General features: G+C 42.8%; 1 protein-coding gene across 1 annotated transcript; it reads right to left on the bottom strand.

The window, feature by feature from the left end:
- Positions 1-9: 9 nt before the first annotated feature.
- SDCBP2 (syndecan binding protein 2) lies at positions 10-12188 on the bottom strand. The gene is made up of 8 exons (XM_083146664.1): positions 10552-12188; positions 9404-9470; positions 7461-7561; positions 5228-5389; positions 4952-5127; positions 2387-2558; positions 1083-1174; positions 10-626 (listed from the first exon to the last, which is right to left on the bottom strand). The coding sequence occupies exons 1-8, from the start codon at positions 10600-10602 to the stop codon at positions 572-574; spliced, it is 876 nt and encodes a 291-aa protein (XP_083002790.1). The 5' UTR covers positions 10603-12188; the 3' UTR covers positions 10-571.
- Positions 12189-20959: the final 8771 nt, after the last annotated feature.

Here is a 20959-nt window from a genome sequence, read left to right on the forward strand (position 1 = left end):
TAAGATTTTATTGGTGTTTTTGTTAGTTTTCTTAAGTTATTACATAGAATTTAATATACAAGTGCCTAAAGTGGTATCTTGTTAAATATAGTAAATGATACATTTAACACAATAAAACAGTATTTAAAAAGATAAATGTACATGTCAAGACAGCGTGTAAAGTGTCGAGTGATGTATGGTCCCATCTATGTCGTGTTAACCTTTCACCTCTACGATAGTGGGATAAGAGTCTTGTGATTCCTTTCTGCCAATCAGGAGACAGTTACATGACCGACAATGGGCAGAAACTGGTTTAAGAACAGTCCTGCGAAGTATTAGTAACAGAAATGGTCTTGAGCACCTGTCCGTTTTAGAGCCAAACTAGGAAGGAGAGCCTCCCTGGAGGGCTTGGATAATCATGGGTGCGGGAGTCGTCTTCTCCCCACAGGAGAAGTCAAAGGTTATAAACGTGCATGTCAGACGTGTGCTTGTCCCCCATCCTGGCAGCATGACAGAGCTTTATTACATGTCCATAGAGAGTAGAGTGTGGGCACAGTTGGCATTGGCATCTGAATATCCTGGACAGCTTACATTACACCTCTGGGATAGAGTGATCCATGGATTTTTTCATGAGTCCTGAGGACATACTGCAAGAAATATAAATGATTGGTTATATGTAATACTGCAGCCCCACCCTGGAATAGCTTACTAGGCTTACCATTATCACACCAGGACCCAAGCTGCATAGAATAATGATGCCATAACACCCAGTTATTCTGTGCATTCTACATGTGCAATGTTACCCATACATAATCTCTCAGGGTCCACCTTTCTTCATCCATTATATGTACATTATCAAATTACAATCCCCCTAATCTATTATTTGTGCCTGGAATATAATCATCTAATTAAACCTGTTATAAGACATGTCCCTCCCAGGACCCAACTGGCCCACTAGATAAGGTTTTGTACAGCGATCAATGATCTCACCTGTGTCCCAGAAGGGGAAACCATCAAAACCTTCCCTGTCGGGTGTGATTTATATGAGGCCACTTATTTACCTTCATTCCCTATTTGTATTGGGTTTTTGAGTAAATTCTCACCTCTTAACAATGTGTTCAAAGATGATGTTGGGGATCACAGTCACTGTGACCGTACGGCCGCAGGATGCCAAAATGTCCCCAGTCTGACGATCCTATAAAAAGTAGACAGCACTTTATCACCTCTTAACATCCATCACACAGAATGGGCATGTTTTTATTTTTTTGGACATGCATCACATATTCTTACTTGTTAACAAACGTAAAACTGTGCTGTAACTACACCACAACAAAGTTCCCACACAGCTTTCACAGAAACACAGAGGTAAATTTTTTTGGAACTTGCCAATGTAACTTTTATATTCCAAAATACACATGACTCTTACTGGACTTGAAGGTGCACAATTCTAGCAGAGCAATGGACTTTGCACACTATGTAACATGCACACCTCTTCCCCTTTTACATAAATGTACACTGTAAAAGAAGGCACACACCTGCACACCCCTCACTGGCCAGTTAGAATGTTCCATTGGAACGTACACTATAAAAGAAGTTACACACCTGCACACCCCTCACTGGCCAGTTAGAATGTTCCATTGGAATTTACACTGTAAAAGAAGTTACGCACCTATACACCCCTCACTGACCAGTTAGAATGTTCCATTGGAACGTACACTATAAAATAAGGTACACACCTGTACACCCCTCACTGGGCAGTTATAGCGTGCCATTGGAATGTACACTGTAAAAGAAGTTACACACCTGTACACCCCTCACTGGCCAGTTAGAATGTTCCATTGGAACATACACTGTAAGAGAAGGTACACACCTGTACACCCCTCACTGGGCAGTTATACTGCTCCATTGGAACGTACACTATAAAATAATTTACACACCTATACACCCCTCACTGGCCAGTTAGAATGTTCCATTGGAACGTACACTATAAAAGAAGTTACACACCTGTACACCCCTCACTGGCCAGTTAGAATGTTCCATTGGAACATACACTGTAAGAGAAGGTACACACCTGTACACCCCTCACTGGGCAGTTATAGTGCTCCATTGGAATGTATACTATAAAATAAGGTACACACCTGTACACCCCTCACTGGGCAGTTATAGTGCTCAATTGGAACGTACACTATAAAATAATTAACACACCTATACACCCCTCACTGGCCAGTTAGAATGTTCCATTGGAACGTACATTATAAAAAAAGGTACACACCTATACACCCCTCACTGGCCATTATAGCCCTACATTGGATCGTATACTGTACAAGGGGGTTGCACACCTATACTGGACACACACACTGCATGATGGCACATGCACAAAGCTAGCCCACTATGTGAAAGCATTTACCTTTAGTCCAATGACATTTTGCCCATTGATCTCACACAGAGAGTGGTTGGTGAGCAGGCCGTTCCTGGCAGCGGAGCTGTCCTTCACCAAGGATGTGATCTTTCCATTTTTAAATATAAAACCAACATGTCCTGCACTGTCTTTCTGCAGAGTCACTGTGCGCTGGAAAGGCCTGCAAAGAACAAGTGGTCACATGATATGGACATATGTAATGCCGAGTCACAATACACAAGGTGTACTTAACTGTAGTCATGTCTTACAATGTCACTTTGATGTAGTAAAAGTACACAATATAAAAATCACACATTAAAATGTCATAGATAAAGGTCTAGCGGTTAGTGAGTATTTTTAATATATGGGGGTTTTGTGTTACAAACTGGTTTACTCAGATCTCCCAACATGCCCCATTCCAGGAGGGACATAATGCTTTGTTCCTGGCTTTGCCATCACCTGTGTTGCGAAAACTTTCTTGGCAAATAATTAGTCCGACAGCGGTGATGGTAAACGGCAAAGTGAAGTCCGGGAACAGAACATTTTGTCCTTTTAGAATGGGCCATGTTGGGAGGTACTTACTGCTGTAGGTAGGTGACTTGGTGTAAATGATACATGGCAACATGTAATGAGCTACTCTTGAATAATCCTGTGAAGTGAGACATTTTCACATTCAAATAAAAGATTGTAGAACTGTACATATTTCTAGTTTCAAATGTTCCAGTTCCATAGACCTTTCCAGGCAGTGATTTTGTCACTTAGAACATTTCTGAGAATACATCTGATCAACTGACTATAATAGCTGTTTCTACAGAGAGGTTACTTTAAGGACAAACTTGCTCTAAAAGGTCTGGAACGGATACCTATACATTAAAAAATGTGTTATTGAACTATTGTAAACCAATGAAATCCTCGGTTAATAACTTTCTTATGTACTGCATTATAGACAGAAAGATGACAAGAAAAATAAGTATCCCTGTAGTAAAGTGTTGATACATATGTGTTAGAAAGCGTAGGACTGGGCTAGGTGCATTGTACAATTATACAACTGCTTAAGAAACTGTATGGGAAGCCTAAGCAATCACAGGTTTTCTCCATCTGTTGTAAAGTCCCTGCATACTCCGCAAACCAGGGAATGCAGGGACTTGTAGTTCTACAATAGGTTTTCTGTAACAGTGTGGAATAGTCACTGATGTTAATTTATTGCATTTTTGCATTGTGTGGACTATTTTTGTGTCTGTTAATTTAATATTTCTAGAAAAATAAAGTGGAATAAAGCCATAATTATGAAATCAGGAATATTTTCTCTTTTAAATGTTGTGTTAGTACAGCAGTGTTTTCCTAATGATCTAACCTACCACTGTCAGATTTGGCCCTATAGTAACCCTAATCTTGATGATGTGTAAATGGAGGATACTGATGAAATCTGGGTATTGGGACAACCAGGTTTGTGACTTTTTAAACAAGCAACGAGCTGTTGACTTGTTAGTTTATAGAGCTGGTTTTCATTCACAATAAAGGGTTGGGGTGTAGCAGGTCCACAATGTCTAGGTGGACCCCAAAAGGTCGACATGAAAAAATTGTGAAAAACTCATGTAGACCTTTTGCTTGTGTCCACCCTTTGACCATGTTCACCGATTACCTGTCCACCTTTACCTTGTCCTGGAGCCAACCGAATACCATTATAAAGATTCACCATGTGTTGTCATTAGGTGTCATTTTAATTAGCATGAACACTTGGCGGCATATTCAATTAGGGGTGAAGTTCTGGCTACAAAAATATGTGGCCCTCACAACCATTTTTAAGGATCAGGGGTATTGATCTGGCAGCTAATGAAGATGTCCCGGTCCCCTCCCTGCAGCTGGGTGAGATTGGTTCTGCTCGGATGTTAAAAAGCGTGAGGTTCCCAGTCTCTCCTGCACTTTCCTCTCCTACAGATAGTCCTTCTGCTCCACAGGAGGTTTCTGTCCTCCCTGTGCGCTCCTCTTTTGCACTACTCCTGTGTTTATAACGGAGCAAAGTGATTGAGGATGGTGGTGATAGGACACAATCCCTTGGCCTCCTCAGCAGCCATCTTGTGCCCTCCCTCTGTTTGCACACCTTATCTTGCATGGTGGCAGCACGCTACTTGCCCCCTCCTCGGCAGCCTCCCCTGCACACCTGAGATCACAGTTGCAGCACAAGCATTAGGATTCCTCACGATTTTATGTAGCAGACTCCTTTAACAGAATGGGTAAAAACTGTGTGGGGTTTTTCTATATTTTGCCCCCAAATGAATATGTATGTTTGGAACTAAACAGGATATCATTGGTCACTCTTGTAAAACCTGTGTTTCTCAAACCCAGCCCCATTGGAACTTGAGGAGTGTATCTATAGGTGGTACTAATTATTCCTGCTAAAAAAAGAGGACTGAGTTTGAGAAACACTGACCTAGTCTAAGGGAGTCTATGAAGGGACATTATGTTGCTATTGGTTACAGCACATTTGTGGCAAAAGACTTTTCTCTGACTAAAATTCTCATTTCAACTAGCGGCGATCTAGAACGATCATTAATAATGTTTTGTGTGACTCACCGGTCTCGTACTATGACACTAATTCTATCTTGCCCGGCCTTCTTAAGTGCCTTGTGAGCCCGGTCGCTGCTCCATCCAGCACAGTTCTGGCCATTGATTTGCAGAATCTGATCCCCAAACCGCAATCCAACCAAAGAAGCAGGAGAGTTTATCTGGACCAGCTGTACAAACACCCCCTAAAAATACATGGATCGTTAGTTATGTGCGTCAGAATCACCAGATTAACATCAATCTTCCCATGTCTGTCTATGAACCCGGCTTTTTTCATCTCCTCACCTTGTCTACGGATTTTAATCTCAATCCCATTTTCCCAGTCTCGTCCTTGCACAAAATCACTTCTCGGATTCCATGCCTAATTTCTGCACGTCTCAGACCAATATCATTGCCTGTGACTGGAGCTACCAGCCCCCCTGGGATGATGTATGGTACAGCGACATCCTGCAGGGCAAACAGAGATTTATGAACAAAGAAAAAAATAATTTCAAAATAAATTATTTTATAAAGAGAACATGATATTGATTGTGTTGGGTTATAGTAGGGGCTTCTACAAAGGTAGTCTGGGGCCCAGACATTCATGATCTGAGGTTCTATCATAACCTTGCTGAGAGATGGGCCCTTATTCTAGTTCACTCGCAAAGGCAAATTCCTTCTCAAATGGACAAACCCATGTGCACTGCAGGTGGAGCTGATGTAACGTGTATAGAGAGTTACATTTGGGTGGGGTGTGTTGAAACTGAATCTAAATTGCAGTGCAAAAATAAAGCAGTCAGTATTTTCCCTGCACAGAAACAAATAACTGACCCAAATCTAATTCTCTCTGCACATGTTACATCTGCCCCCCTGCAGTGCACATGGTTTTGTCCATTTGAGAAGGAATTTGCCTTTGCGCGTGAACTAGAATAAGGGCCATAGTGTATGGTGTTACACTTTAATGCAGAATACTCAGAGTAAAAGCAATGTTATGTATACAGGTTGAGTATCCCTTATCCGAATTATTCCAAAAACCATACATTTCAGAAAGTGATAATAAAAACTGGGGACATTTGACTAGAATATTTGCGCCCCCACCCCCGTCAATATCTGCAGTGCCCCCCCCTCCCCCAATGTGAAGTTAAACCCCCCCCTTACCCCTCCGCATGCCGCCTCCGCCGCATTGAGGGTTCTGCAGCACAGATCTTCTCCTGGCTCTGTCTTCTCCTGCAGTTCTAATGAAATATTACCATCTCAAAATGGCTGCCCCCTAATAGCAGACAGTTTTTAAGGATCCTAGAGGAGGTCATCGTAGCAGCCGCTGCCTTTAGCATCACAAAAAAACTCTTCTGTATGGAGGCAGCCATTTTGTGATGGTCATTTTTCATTACAACTGCAAGAGGAGACGGAGCCGGGAGAAGATCTGCGCTGTGGGACCCTGTATGCGGTAGCGGCATGGGGAGGGGTAAGGGGGGTGTTTAACTTTACTTGGGAGGGTAACTTTTTGGGCTAGGGGAGGGGCAATACTAGTAACCATAGCCCCGCAGACCGGGACCCACAGTGCCTCCGTGCCACAGCGGGGGCTGCGGGGCTATAGTTATGCCACTGTGAGGACATATGTAACAGGCACAATATATGTGCAAGAAAATGATTGCTTGGCATTCAAGTTCAGTGCCTGAGTTAGTACACAAAGTTTGTTTCATGTTTTGAAACCTTGTTTTTGAACAAATAAAATATATTTGTGTGTATTTCATGTGGTTGATGTGTTTATACAGCATAAACGCAAGATACTTAAAAATACATAATTGAAATATTAAAATATTCCAAAATACAGAATAAGCCATAATCCCAAATTCTCCTGGTCCCGAGCATTTTGGATAAGGGATACTCAACCTGTATTAATAGTCTGTATTTTATAGGTCTTTGTTCTAATGAAAAAGTTTCAAAAGTGGCCCCAAGGAATAAAATAGTTTTTATGCACACACAAAATTATTTTGTGAATAAATTAAAAACATGGGTGTTTTGTATGAATTGTGGCATTTGTACACTACTGTAGACGTTCCAAACTTTGCCATTACACTCCAGGGTGTAAGGATATCCATGCTTAAACACAGGTGACTTAAGTAGTATTTGTTTAATTTAGCCATTTCTATTCAAGCATGGAACGTGGACTGCAATGTCAGCGTTTGGGAAACTCTGGCCTGATGATAAAGTGGTGTATTTTCAATTTAAATCACCATACATTGGCATTTAAAAATATAATCACGCAGAAGTAAGGATATGCTATAGATTTAGTGTAATAAGATCAGTAACTGCCCTGTTTATTATATTCTAGTAAAATGGAATAATTTCCCTAAGGAACCAGGTCACCCAGTAGTCAAGTTCTCATGGGAAATTGTTAATTCAAGGTTTTCCATTTAAGTGTGCCAATTATTCCACAGGCAGGCACTCTGTGGAATGGAATAAGTGACATTTTCCATAGTGATTTTAATTGAAGAGATAGATTGAGTATACATAGATTTAGCGAAACTGTACTCACGTTCCCTCCGGATGGAACCAGCGACATATTAAGTTGTATCTCTTCATCAGTCAACGATAAACCCATGTAATTGCTCAGTTCAGACAGGTTTGGATATAAGCCTATGTCAAATCAGATCACAATAATGATGACTACACATTCTTAGCAGGCTGCGAAAGTTTTGAGAACTGTAACTATAATCTAATTTTTAATATACTGAAGCTACTGGTAAATATTAACTAGTTTGTGTGCCACACTTTGACTAACAATCAAATATATTTGTGTTGTGTTTGTTACATTCAAATATTTAGTCACAATTAATGGTTTATGAACTGTGCTTTTTCATATAGAGAATATATACTTTCATTTGCATTGGTTTTATTTTTTTGGGTGTAGCAAACTCAGTCTTCCACATGGGGGAGTCTTGTAGCTATACAGCAATTTGTACTGAACACTTTCAAAAACCTTTAATATGAATTGTGTCATGCTAACTACACCAAGCTTTGGCATCCTGAAGTATGAGAGCATTCTGGGAATTACTGCTTATTCATTATTTGTGGGAAATCCACCGAAAGCAGCCATTTTTTAGGGGTTGCTTGCAAATAGAAGGCTTCCTTTGTATATACCATGGAGATATCTCATATCTGCTGAGGTACCTCCATTTCCAAATGCAAATGCAGCCCCCATATAAATTTACATAGCTTGAGAATGCAACGCGTTCTGTAGCTTGGCCCTGATGGTGCTTGCCTATTGGCTGTTTAACTGTATGACATCCACATTACAACGTTTGAGTTGGTTTTGTCAAGGGTTTTGTTTTTTAATAAAATTAAGTAGTAACTGCAGCTTCTGCATTATTTACTAATAGCCTAGTGCAAGAGACTAGAATGCAGACTATCGTCACTATGATTTATCAATGGGGGATTACAATCCTATCCCTGTTTAAAAATCTTTGCTCTTCAGAGTTTGGTAGAGTTTTGCCCCTATACTGTAGCTTAAACCGTTTTAAGTTGGTGTAAACTGCTTTAAACATATGCCTGCTAACTCTCAGGAGAGAAATTGTCCGATCCTCTTCCTGCAACGTCCAGCTGACGTATCTGACACAGTACACGTGTAGTGTCAGATGCCCCACAGTAGTCACTGTTCCTGTGTGTTAAGTTTAATACACAGTAGGGATACTTTCCTTAGAGAGCAGCTATTAATTTCTTTGTTGCAATAAAAAAATAACCAGAAAATCTGGTTTATTGTAGTTTCCTTGCCCAGAGCTACGAGACTATTTTAATGTTCCATAATTTTTTACATTTCCCTTGAAATGTCAGCAGCTACTGTGCTTTTGTTCATGTGGAAGAGGTCATGCTTGAGGGGTTGGCCCTTAGCATTTATTAGGCACTACCTCATTATGAAGTTTTCTGAATTTGTATTACTTTCAGTGGGAGATTTATCCAATTATGTGCTGCTCTCAGACCACTGTTGTTTGCAGTACAGTTTAGGAGTAATAATTTGTTATCTTCAAATAATATATAAAGTTAGCAGTGTTTTGAAAGTGTTGCTATGCAATATGTGTGCACAGTTATCACAATGATACTGCAAGTATGTCAATATTCACAGTATAAAATGATTGCGATAACAACTCGCACACACACCTTGCGTGGCAACAAGTTCAAAACAATTTTGAATTATAACTACTGCTATTTGATTCTAGAGACCACAAATACTTACTTACTTACTGCTAAACTGTACTGCAGACAATAGTGGGCTGCCCAGTATCTCCCCCTTTCCCTTTTGCAGAGCTTGCAGAATGTGATGTTGTCACCAAACATGAATTTCATTTTGTGAATGAAAGAGTCTGTTACAATTATTAGGGGTCAATAATATTTTATCTAAATGTGTTTTTAATACCACCATTGGGAATATAGTACAGAACTATAAAAAAATGTTTGCTGCTACAACTGACTGTTGTCACCTACCTGGGGCAGCTGGTACAGACGCTGGCATGATAGCAGCTGGCTTGGCAATGATTTGAGTGGACTGAATCTGAATAAAAGCAAATCAAAATTGAGAGATTCATGTTAATATCCTAACAGTAGGTACTATTATCATACATGCATACAGGGCCATTTTATCCATTAGGTTGAAACTAGGGGCCCTGCAGGGAATAGGGGCCCACCATGTTTTGTTTTGCTGAGACAGTATAAATATTCCCCTTAATAACAAAGGTACATTACAATACAATCAAAGATATATTTTAGCATGAAAACTTGTAAATTAGGATTTCAGAACTTGGGAAGGTCTAAACATATGCACATATAGTATCCCCTTTACATTTTCATTTATTTATTTACACTTCCTGTACAGTAGGTTTGGGCTAATTACAAATGTTAAATTAATATGTCTCTGAACCTCAAGTGTTGAGAAATATCACACTATTTCCGTGTGTAGGATACATATATGTGTTTATACACGTGTCGGAGGGTTCTTAGTCTGACCTCAGAATAACAGTATTTCATCACTGAATCATTAAACTGTTTTCTCAACAACTGTTTGTTAATCAGCTGTCCTCAGAGTGTGATATTATTTCAAGTGGTTTAAAAAAACAATAATATGATATTTCTCGTGGCAGATAATAACATGGACTGAGAAGGGAAGAGACCGAGGTGAGAATTGTGAGATTATCTCCATCACATCAGTGCTTTGTATCAGACAGGTCCTGTAGGAGTAACACTGGCACTAAGCTGACAATAGGAACCCGTTCTGTTTAGTTTCTGTCCCTACATGACAAGAACCCTTTTTTGTTAGAGAACTATTATCTATCCCCCACAACCTTTTCCAAAGCCCCACACCTAATGCCAGTGGCATAAAGTGCATATGAGAGGATGTCGGCACCTGGTAGTGTGAGAATAAAGATGGCTCCTGACAATACATTTGGGGTAGGAAAAGCAAGCCCTTATTTAAAGGGACACTAACCCTTATCTTTATATACTACACCGTCACATAGACTAATATGTCTCAATTACAGAACCCACAATACGTCTTATTTTTTTTGTTTTTATTGATCATTCACAATTGAATCCAAATGCTTGTTGCACCTATTCCAACAGAAGGGAATCAGCCTTACCTGTAGTGACTTGTCGACTTTCATATCTTCTAGTGATGGATATAGAGACATGGTAGATGAATCTAGGAGGAAACAAGAGTTTGTATAAGTACATGCCGCTTAATCGTTAGACTGTCAGAAATAAGACTTAAAACTGTCTTATGCTGTTCATCTTTAGTTAGTGATAGTGGGGTCACATCAGACTATATATAATACAGTACACTGGTTTCAGATGTGTCCCACTTCAAGGTTATCTACAGGAGGCATAAGGCTGAGGTTGAAGGAGGTGTGAGGTTCACATATGCAATTAAGAGTATATGGGTTTCCTCATGTAAACTTTTTGTTGGAATGGAAACATGGGGACCTGGAACCCAGTTTGGTGCCATTGTAGCATCCATAGAAAACTGTCAGTATGCATCTGGAAAGTGGTATGGGGACAAGAACAGTGTTCTGCTGATCTCTAAGCAGGTTATTATCTAGCAAATGGATTGAAAAAATGACAGAAGCTGATTAGTTCGTACTTTGCTTCTGTCCAGGATTTGAATGCAGCATTTTCTGAGACCATAAATCCCACAAGATTTAGGTCATCAATTTATTTTTACAATAAAATATTCAAATGTATAGTTGACCATTTCCAAATATGTACACCCCCTAAATGGATTATTTATTATACCAGAGCCATATTCTCTTTTCTTTATATGGCACTGCTAAGTATCTAAAGTACAATAAAATTACAATAATATCACTAAAATAATAATTATAAACCCAGAGTGACAATAACAGTAGTACTCCATGATCCAGCGACTGGGGAGGGTGAACAGAAAGGCTCATTATGACTCACCAGTAGCATGCTGGAGACAAAAATAGTGAGGGGTGTGGTATAAGGTTCTGACAGTGGGGATCCCGACAGTCATTAGCCCGACATAGGTATCCCGACTGGCCGGACTCAGACAGCGCAGCGAGCGCAACAAAGCCCCTTGCGGGCTCCCTGTGTTCGTCATGCTGCGGGCACGGTGGCTTGCTACGCTCGCCACCTATTCTATTATCCCTCTATGGGGGTCGTGGACCCCACGAGGGAGAATAGCTGGTGGCCGTCGGGAACCCGTCTGTCTGTGTTTTAACAGTCGGGATCCCGTCCGGCACCCCAGGGTGAGAACCCTGATTGTGAGCACTTAAGGGGCCTACACACGTGGAGATGTGCTGAGTGATGATAGATGGCTCAGAATGCTCAGCAAGATTGCTCCGCACACAGCGATGTTTCAGCAATGTGTGCTGTGCGATCTTTCAGGGCCAGTGTTCTCTGGTGAGCGATAGCAATGATGCTCCTACACATGGAGCGATATAGGGGCATTTTCGAAGCGATATAAGGCGGGATGTTCTAACATCCGCAGCCCTGTTTCGCCCCCCTTCGACGGCCACCGCATTCTTAATGATCGCATAGGCTCTAACATATGTGATCATTAACGCAAGGGACAGCTCTTGTGATAAAAGCTGTCCCTTGCGATGCGGCGCCGGTGCTGGTCTTCCGTTTCTGAGACCCGGGAGTCCATTTGCACATGAGCAGAGAACGGCGCCGGCCTCAGGGCATGCTGGAGGGATCCGTGACGGATCCCTCACACAGTGCTGCGGTAAGAAGCCCTTAGGTTTCTGCAGGAAATCGCTAGCTTTTGCAGGCGATTTCCTCCGCAGCGCTGCCACTGCAGAGGGGGGACAGCGCATACAGAAATGCGGTAAAAACCCTGATAACGGGGTTTTTACTGCATTTCTGCTTTAGAGAATCCCCCCCTAGTGAGATACTGTAGCTTAAAAAATGCCCTGAAATCGCTATGTGCGTAGGCCCCAATACACTTTCTTGTACAAAAAGTGTACAGAGGGCCAAATGTAATAGGGTGAGAGTTTCAGAAAGTGAGAGATTTTGGGAGAGTTTTTCCTTTTTTTTTAAAGGATCAATCAATTACACTGCAAAACCAGGTTGATTTTGCCATGTAATTGATTGCTGCTTTAAAAAACATGGGAAAACTCTCCCAAAATCTCTCACTTTCTGAAACTCTCACCCTATTACATTTGGCCCAGAATCAAAATCCGCTTTTTGACCAAGGAATACTTGCATATACTAGGAGTTAGATATGGATTGCTGTGCAACAGCAGGTTAGGTTAAACAGTGACATTACAGATATACATAACACATACAGGCAGGGCTATTTTTTCAGCAGGCTCCAGCAGGAACTGAGGCCCTTATTCTAGTTCACTCTTTCTGACAAAATATTTCTTAGATGGACAAAACCATGTGCACTGCAGGTGAGGCAGGTGTTACTTGTGCAGAGATAATTAGATTTGGGGTGGGGTTTTACACCTGCCCCACTTGCAGTGCACATGGTTTTGTCCATCTAATGCTGTGTACACACGGGGGCGATAGGGGCTGAAATCTCTGGGAATATGGTCGCTGAGCGACCATATTGCCAGTGATTGGAGTGTGCACCGGCGATAAATCGCCGGGTGCGCGCTCCCGTTTTCAGCCCCTGAATGGTCGCTGGTCGGAGGAGCATGCTCCTCCGACCAGCGACATCCCCTGCCTCTTTACCCAGCAGTGTTTAAATTTTCATCTGCGACCATCTCTGGTCGCAGATGAAAACGGGACACGGGGCAATATGATTGCTGAGCAATATATTGCCAGCGATCATATTGCCCTGTGTGTACGCACCTTAAGAAATATTTTGTCAGAAAGAGTGAACTAGAATAAGGGCCTTAGTTCCTGCTGGAGCCTACTGAAAAATAGCCCTGCATACAGGTATAGGCTGGATGTACCCTGGGGATTTTGGGCCATCAGTGTATAATGTATAGTTAGACACAAGACATTACAAAACTGCATTTGAAGTGCAGCTCTATCGTTCTGTGGGTTGGCTTTATAAATAACATAAGCAATGTGTAGGTCTAATGTGTATCTATATACACAAACAACCAACTACGGTAAGCCTCCATACATGTCTAGGCAATACCAAGTTTGAGGAAGTTGCTGGGTAAAACCTACTTTAAAAATTCCTGGCAAGTTCTGTCAGCTTGTCAGGTGTTTCAGTTGCAGTGTAATATACATGGCTGCTGTTGTGACGCACGGAAAGTCCGGGTCAGATCTGTCACTGCTATACAGTGACGAATGTGCAGCTCATACATCAGATCCCTGTCACCCTGTAGCTGGGTGTGGACAGGTCACACAGTTCTCAAAGTTCTGGTAATCAGAGCAACTTTATAATGAAAGAGACACACACTATATACATAAATACATTATTGTATATCATACTTAAACCTGTTCCAATATGAAAAGGCATTAAACAGTTATTCTAAGTAGTTATGGTAGTTTCAAAAATAAAGATTGGTTCAAAAGGAAGTCATAACTGCACATATATACAGTCATTGCTGTACAATTCCACAAGTCAACATACTGTAGGAACTTCCTGTAGAGACAACTGATTGCAGGCTGTTTGTTCTCTGTTATCTCTTTTCAGGCAGTGCCATAAATAACAATTCTGCCGTTAGGTTGCGCCATGTACAGTCATTGAAAGCAGAGGCGTAACTATAGCACCGCAGCCCCCGCGGCCGCGGGGGGGGGGGAGGCGCTGTGCATGTGTGGGCGCCGGGGGGCTGTGGTGTTATAGTTAGCCCCCTCCTGTCCGCCCATCTGCCGCCCATCTGCTGCCCGCCAATCCGCAGCCTTACCTGTCTTGCTGGTCCCGTCCCGGCTCCCTTGCTGGCTTCATTCTTCTGCTAGTGAGACGGACCACAATAAAATGTCCGCCCCATATAGCAGACAGTTCTCTGAAACTGTCTGCTGTATGGGGGCGGACATTTTGTGTTGGTCCGTCTCACTCGCAGAAGAATGAAGCCAGCAAGGGAGCCGGGACGGGACCAGCAAGACAGGTAAGGCTGCGGGCTGCGGGCGCCCCCCATTAACGGCGGGGGGCGCCCAATTCATAGTTCCGCCACTGATTGAAAGGCTATCTTTCAACTTGGTGCTGCCCTAGACATTGAGTAAATGTATTCTTCACATTTCAGCCCCCTATGTAACACACAGGGGAGTGATTATCAACATTTTGAGAGAGATACAAACAAATCAGCTTCTGTAATTTGACATATTGTGGGCCAGATGCACTAAGCTTCAAAAGTGATAAAATGGAGAGGGATACACCACCAGCCAATCAGCTCCTACCTGCCATTTCGCAGAATGTGTTTAAAAAAATGACAGGTAGGATTTAATTGGCTGGCTGTTTATTACTCTCTATTTTATCACTTTTGAAGCTTAGTGCATCTGGCTATCTGTGTTTGAAACATGACAATTAGATGTTGGTTGGTACTTTTGGGGTGATTCAGACCTGATCGCACATTTTCTGATTTCGCTCCCCTGGCTGATAGTGGGTTGCTTGCATGCACAAACCCAAGAGCCAACGCCTTCGGAGAGTTATACACTCACTAAGGTGTTCACTCATTGATGGGCGGGCATGGTCAGTCACTGGGGTCTGCCCAGCATTTTATGAGCGTGCCCACAAAAACGGTGGGCACGCCCATGGTAACGCAGGACGGACACCTGCGAACGCAGGCATGTCCATGCCTGCTTGGAACAGCTGACGGAATGCGGCCATCTGGAAAGTATATATAGACTTCCTTTTCTGACCAAAGCTTGGAAAAATCATTTGATGGTGAGCGACTATCGAATGATTTATTTTCCGTGCGGCCACATGCGAGCAGATGTGAGAGTCCGTACATCCGCTCGCATGCTAGTGCGGGGATTTGCTTGGCGAGGGGGGCGTGCATGCAGCGTTTACCTGACTAGCGAGCAGGTCTGAATCAGGCCCTTTATTTCTACAAGGATTAGTACAGCTGGCCTAACGTGAGATGAGAGGCAGTAATAATACATGACGCAGACACCAGGCGGGGATGGATTAGGCAGGTACGTGAGCACTGAGCGCAGTACGGATAGTAACATGACACTGTCAGCGGGTAATACTAGGAGTGGCGATTGATCAGCTGACTGGTATTGATATAAGAAAGACAATGAATACGCGAAGACTAGGGCCAGATGTACTAAGCTTGAAAAATGATAAAATGGAGACTGATAAACAATCATCTCCTACCTGTCTTGTCACAGACTGTGTTTGAAAAATGACAGTTACGACATGAATGGCTGGTTGTTTTCCGCTCTCCATTTTATTACTTTTCAAGCTTAGTACATCTGGCCTTATACTGTATGTACAACCAGGGTTCTAGTCTAAATAAAAACGCTCTCATTTATGTAACATTTAATTAGCAGTGAATGATGTAATTGGTTCTGCTGCAAGCAGGTTTCATCCAACCCAGTATCATACCTACTCTACTTACTGAAAATCGCCCTTTGTTACCAGGCTGTGGGACGCACGCTTGAGATTCTATATAATGGTCAATGCTTTTGGACTATGACAGAGCTACTTTTCTCCTGTGCTCTAATAATCCTGGCATTACATGTTTTAAGGATTTCCTTACAAGCAGACACATACACACCCACACAGAGAGGGTCCCTCCCCCCCCCCCCCCCCCCCCCCCCCCCCCCCCCCCCCCTGCTGAGGCAAATCTTTAAAACATGAGAAACTGATCTTGTGGGGTGGGCTGATAAATGATGAGGGAAGGTGATTACGAGAGAGAGATCTTAGCACAAAGGCAGACATTTTGTCAATCTATAAAATATTTAGGTACTTATATGTTAGTTGGGCGCCCACTATAGTTAGTGCGCTCATACCCCCACTATCCATGTCCGTGTGTAGTCGATTTTATATAGTGTGGCGAGTCACCGAGCCCGTAGCGTGGCGAGCGTACGCGTAAAACTAATCAAATAGCTTAGTGGGCGCCCAACTAACATATAAGTACCAAGATTTATATTAATAGTATCGGCATGCCCTCATGCTACTATAAATAATTATTACACAAAATCTGGATCGTCTTAGATTTAACAAATCTGATCTGCGAACATAGACCTATTACATGGAGAGATGATTACTGTATGGGAGAAAGATTGATTACAGACGAGGGAAAGGAATAGAAGGTAATGGGACACATGAGTGGCATAGTTACTAGGAAGTAGCACAGTGCTCACCTGTTCAGTGCTGTCTACAGTCTATCGCTCTCTCTCTCTCCCTTTCTCTCTCTGATCATACGCTCTCTGTGTTTCTGCAGTCTATATGTACCTACACCAGGGAGTGGCAGTGACGTCACCCAGGTCACAAGACTTTCATGTCATTCTTAAGGAAGAAAACTGGAGGAACAGGTTGCACATAATCACAGGCAAATGTCAGTCTCCGGGAGGTTTGAACCTAAACATTGCATAGTTCTCTACCAGTAACTGTACGGCATGGCTGGAAGATGCATAATAAGACGCTGTGTATACATTACTGTGTAACTCAAGCTTAAACCGAAATATAGGTGTGTACACACCGCTACACTGCTATATTGTTTGCTAAAAGCAGCTGGCACAAATCAACGTAAAATACAGCTTTCTACACACGTATTTACTAAAAGAGTTTGGGCCTAATTCAGCAGAAGAATCGTTAAATTGAGAAAGCGCAATCTGATCGATTATCGAGCGACTCCGCGTGCATAGCGTTAGCATTGCGCATGCGCACCCGCAATTTGCAAATGATTCTGCACACACATTCTGCTTTAATGCAATTGCATTTATACTGACTGGGGGGAGGCAGGGTTTAGGGGGGGAACATGGCATTTTTTGGGTGTGTTTGTCCAATTGCAGGCGTGCCAAGGTGTTTTTCGGGCGGGTCTCTTTATCGATTAGTGCTGAACTAGGCCCTTTATCCCTAAAGAAGTATAATGAGACCCATGGTAAGGTCATTTGCAGGGGATGGTCTGTACAATCCGCATGTAAAGGAATAACATAAAGCTACACATACATCACAATATTGGTGTATGTAAGTTATCAGAGTTATATTCAGTACATAGCTAACTAGTTACTATCTACACTATGACCATTCTATTTCTCATCACATGCAAAGTTAGAAACAGTCACTGATTGATTTCAATGGATTGTCAGTGGAACTGATAAGTAATTACCAGTATCTGGGTTGTATCATCCTGTAACTATGTACAAGAGCATATCAATACTTCTCTTCTTCCGTGGGGTTATTCACAGTATATGCACAGCTGTATTTGTTCTGTGCTGGATATAACAGTTTCCACAAACTGGGACAACTGCAGAGTACAGCTCCCCTTATTTTTGTATACTGTATGTGAAATAATGAGGAATGGAGTAAAACTGTATTTGTGGTCTCTCATTCTCTGCAGAAATGAATGGGTTAATCCCGCCTCCACAGGGGACACTCAGGATTTAAGGTGCATACATAGGCCCAGCATTTCATGGGCGTTCCCATCCGTGACGCATGTGCAGGGGGCGGACAGCTGACCTAACCAGAATCAGCTGCCCACCCAATTCCCTACAATTCTACACACATATGTAAGGGTGGTCTGGACCACCCTTACATGTGTGTGTGTGTGTGTGCCTTTGCCATCATTAAATGGTCGGCGACCATCGAAAGATGGGGGAGGTTTCCACTGGCATGCAAATGGATGTTCATGTAAAACATCCATTTGCAAGCCTTGTGAACGAATCCCGCTTGCGAATGGTTGGCGCTAGTTAAACATTCGCAAGGCGGGGTTAGGGTGACTCGCAAGGATGCGAATTCGCATCTGAGCGAGTCAACCAGAATAAGGGCATACAAGCTATTTTATCAGATGAATACAGAATTAGGCCCATTATGAGATCTATTTACAGTGGAGGTCTGATTATCCAAAGCAATTGGGATTGTTGTTAATTCATATAATCAATGTAAAGGTGTGCTCTATGCACCAGATTAGGGGTCACAAGATGCTGCTTGGGCCTAGGGTACATTTGCACACACACTGGCAGGCGACTCAGCAGGTGTTACGGCAGGTCCAGCAACTTACCCTGGCGGTGAAACTGTGGATTGGGATACCCAGACAGTGGATACATTAGACATATGTGAGTGTGTATATCTGTATGTGCTGTGCCGAAGTAAGTTTATCCTCCCAAAAAATCATTGGGTGCCAGTTTCCCAAATTTGAAGGTCTACTCACTTTTTTTTTTTTTAAAGTGCCTTAATAATGTCTCCTCACAGATTCTCCATGATTTGGTCCAGTCTGAAAATCTTCAACTCTTGACATAGGCTGGGATGTTCCTGGAAAAAATGCTTGGGGTTGTAAGGATCCTACCTATGGGGGTTATTCTGTTTGGTACGGTGGGACCGTATACGGGCGGATCAGGCTTTTTTTTTCATCTGTGCATGCGTATCTTTCACAATGCGCATGTGCAGCGACCTCACACCGCTCACGGACGGGTCTCTCCGTGCGAAAAAACCTGTCCGCAAGAACACGGTCATTGTGGGCGGCATGTGGGCGTTTTTATGGGAGCGGCCGGAATAATGAGGAAAACTGGGCGTAAACATGGGCGTATACGGGGGTGTGCACACAAAATGCACGGTGCCACGACCGCCTCGATCGGCGAACGCGCCGTGCATTTTGGCCCAAAAACAGGCGGACGTCAAAGATAGCTCCAGACCACCCCTAGAGATACCGTATGAGAGCGGACGCCTGGGTCTGCTAATTAACGCTGATTACTAGTCAAACACATACACCTGAATGTAATAAGCAATGCTGCAGGCTATTAAGTGAAAACCATTATTTCACTACCTGCAAGCCACACACAGCCCTCAAACACATTGGAACCTTTATCTTTCTACACTTCTCTACATGTAAAGGTTGGTTTAATTTTAGGTAAGATTCATTCTAAGACCTGCTTATATATGTCCAGCTAGTTATTTTATAACCATCTACACCCAATCAGAAAGTGTTTTTTTATACTTTAAAAAGCAGGACACTCCATTCACAGAAGTCGACATGTGTCAACTTTTTCACTGTAACACAAACATGCCAGTTTTTTATTATGAAAAAGACACATAAACCACGTCTAATGTAGGGTACACACCAGGACAACCCGCTCACGATGCACATCGTGAGCGGGTCGTCAGTGTCTCGTCCGACCCGCTCACGGTGACGCGGGGGGGCACGACCCGCTCACGATGTGCACCGAGAGCGGGTCCGATCCGATGGCGACCCGCACCCGGCTGTATGGTCGTCATTCAGATCCTACCTGCAGCAGGTAGGATCTCAATAACGACCGACCCGCGGGACCGCGCATCGGATCGGTCCACACCAGGACAGAAAAGGGCCCAATCAGCACACAATCTACATCCAATTGGTCGGAATTGGATCAAGATAGAGGGGATCGGGCCCTAGTCGTCCTGGTGTGTACTCAGCATTAGAGCAATAATGATGTTTTTGGACTCAGTTTCTACTTGCAATGGTGGAGCAATGTCTTAAGGCCATGGCCACTATTTTGCACACAATCTGTTTTTTTTTCCCCCAAGAACATACATTATGCACTTTCAATCACATATCTCTAACAAAGGATCCCAACATCTGCCTATCACACTCTAAAGTCTTATTTTGAACAATATTAGAACATGTTTGCACACAAACCATTTTGTCATGCTTGGTCGACTGACACACCTGTACCAAGAACTATGGGGAGTCATCACTGTTTGTTTTTGGAGGACACATATGCATTCCTACACAAATGTCACTTTTCCCCCTTGTTTGCCTACCTCACCCACTCCATGAGGAACTCATTGTTCTAATTATGGACATAATTTAGTACATACACACAAACACCAACATTACTTTATTTAAAAGTTAATCCAATGTGGGGACACATAGATAGTGAGTAAAATGCCACATTAGAACATAATAAATATACATGTAATGAGGGTTAAAATGTTGTTTTATTAGGGTGTTTATTAAGGTAGACAAAGGAGGTAATAGAAAACAATTATTAAATAACACTTAGAATAATTAAGTAATTGTCTTAATTATACTTCAAAGGGAATATTTACAGGCCCATATATGTGAAGGGTACGCCACTGTGCATGGAAGTACGCTTCCTCTCACGATCGGTGACACACGCTGAGTTTTCCATTGAAAAAGGCAAGAGACCCATCCATGCACTGTGGCGTACACTCAGATATACGGAAGGTGTCGGTGGGAAAACGGACGAGATCCGTCCGTGCACTGTGACGTACGCTCTGATGTACGCCAGGTATCGGTGGCTAAGAGGGAGATCTGTCCGTGCACGGTGGCGTACGCTCAAGTAAACGCCACTCCCCATTGTCTGTGTTTGTGACCGTCCGTGTACGGCTGTTCTGTGGGCGGACTTACGCTCACCGTGAGCGTACGGAAAACGCACGGTGTGACGGACCGTACGTACGTTTCACTGTACCAAACACAATAACCCCCTATGTTTGTCAGTTCTGGGCCCCACAATTTC

This window comes from Crinia signifera, chromosome 6 (assembly GCF_055691185.1).
Source record: "Crinia signifera chromosome 6, ASM5569118v1, whole genome shotgun sequence".
Lineage (NCBI taxonomy): Eukaryota > Metazoa > Chordata > Amphibia > Anura > Myobatrachidae > Crinia > Crinia signifera.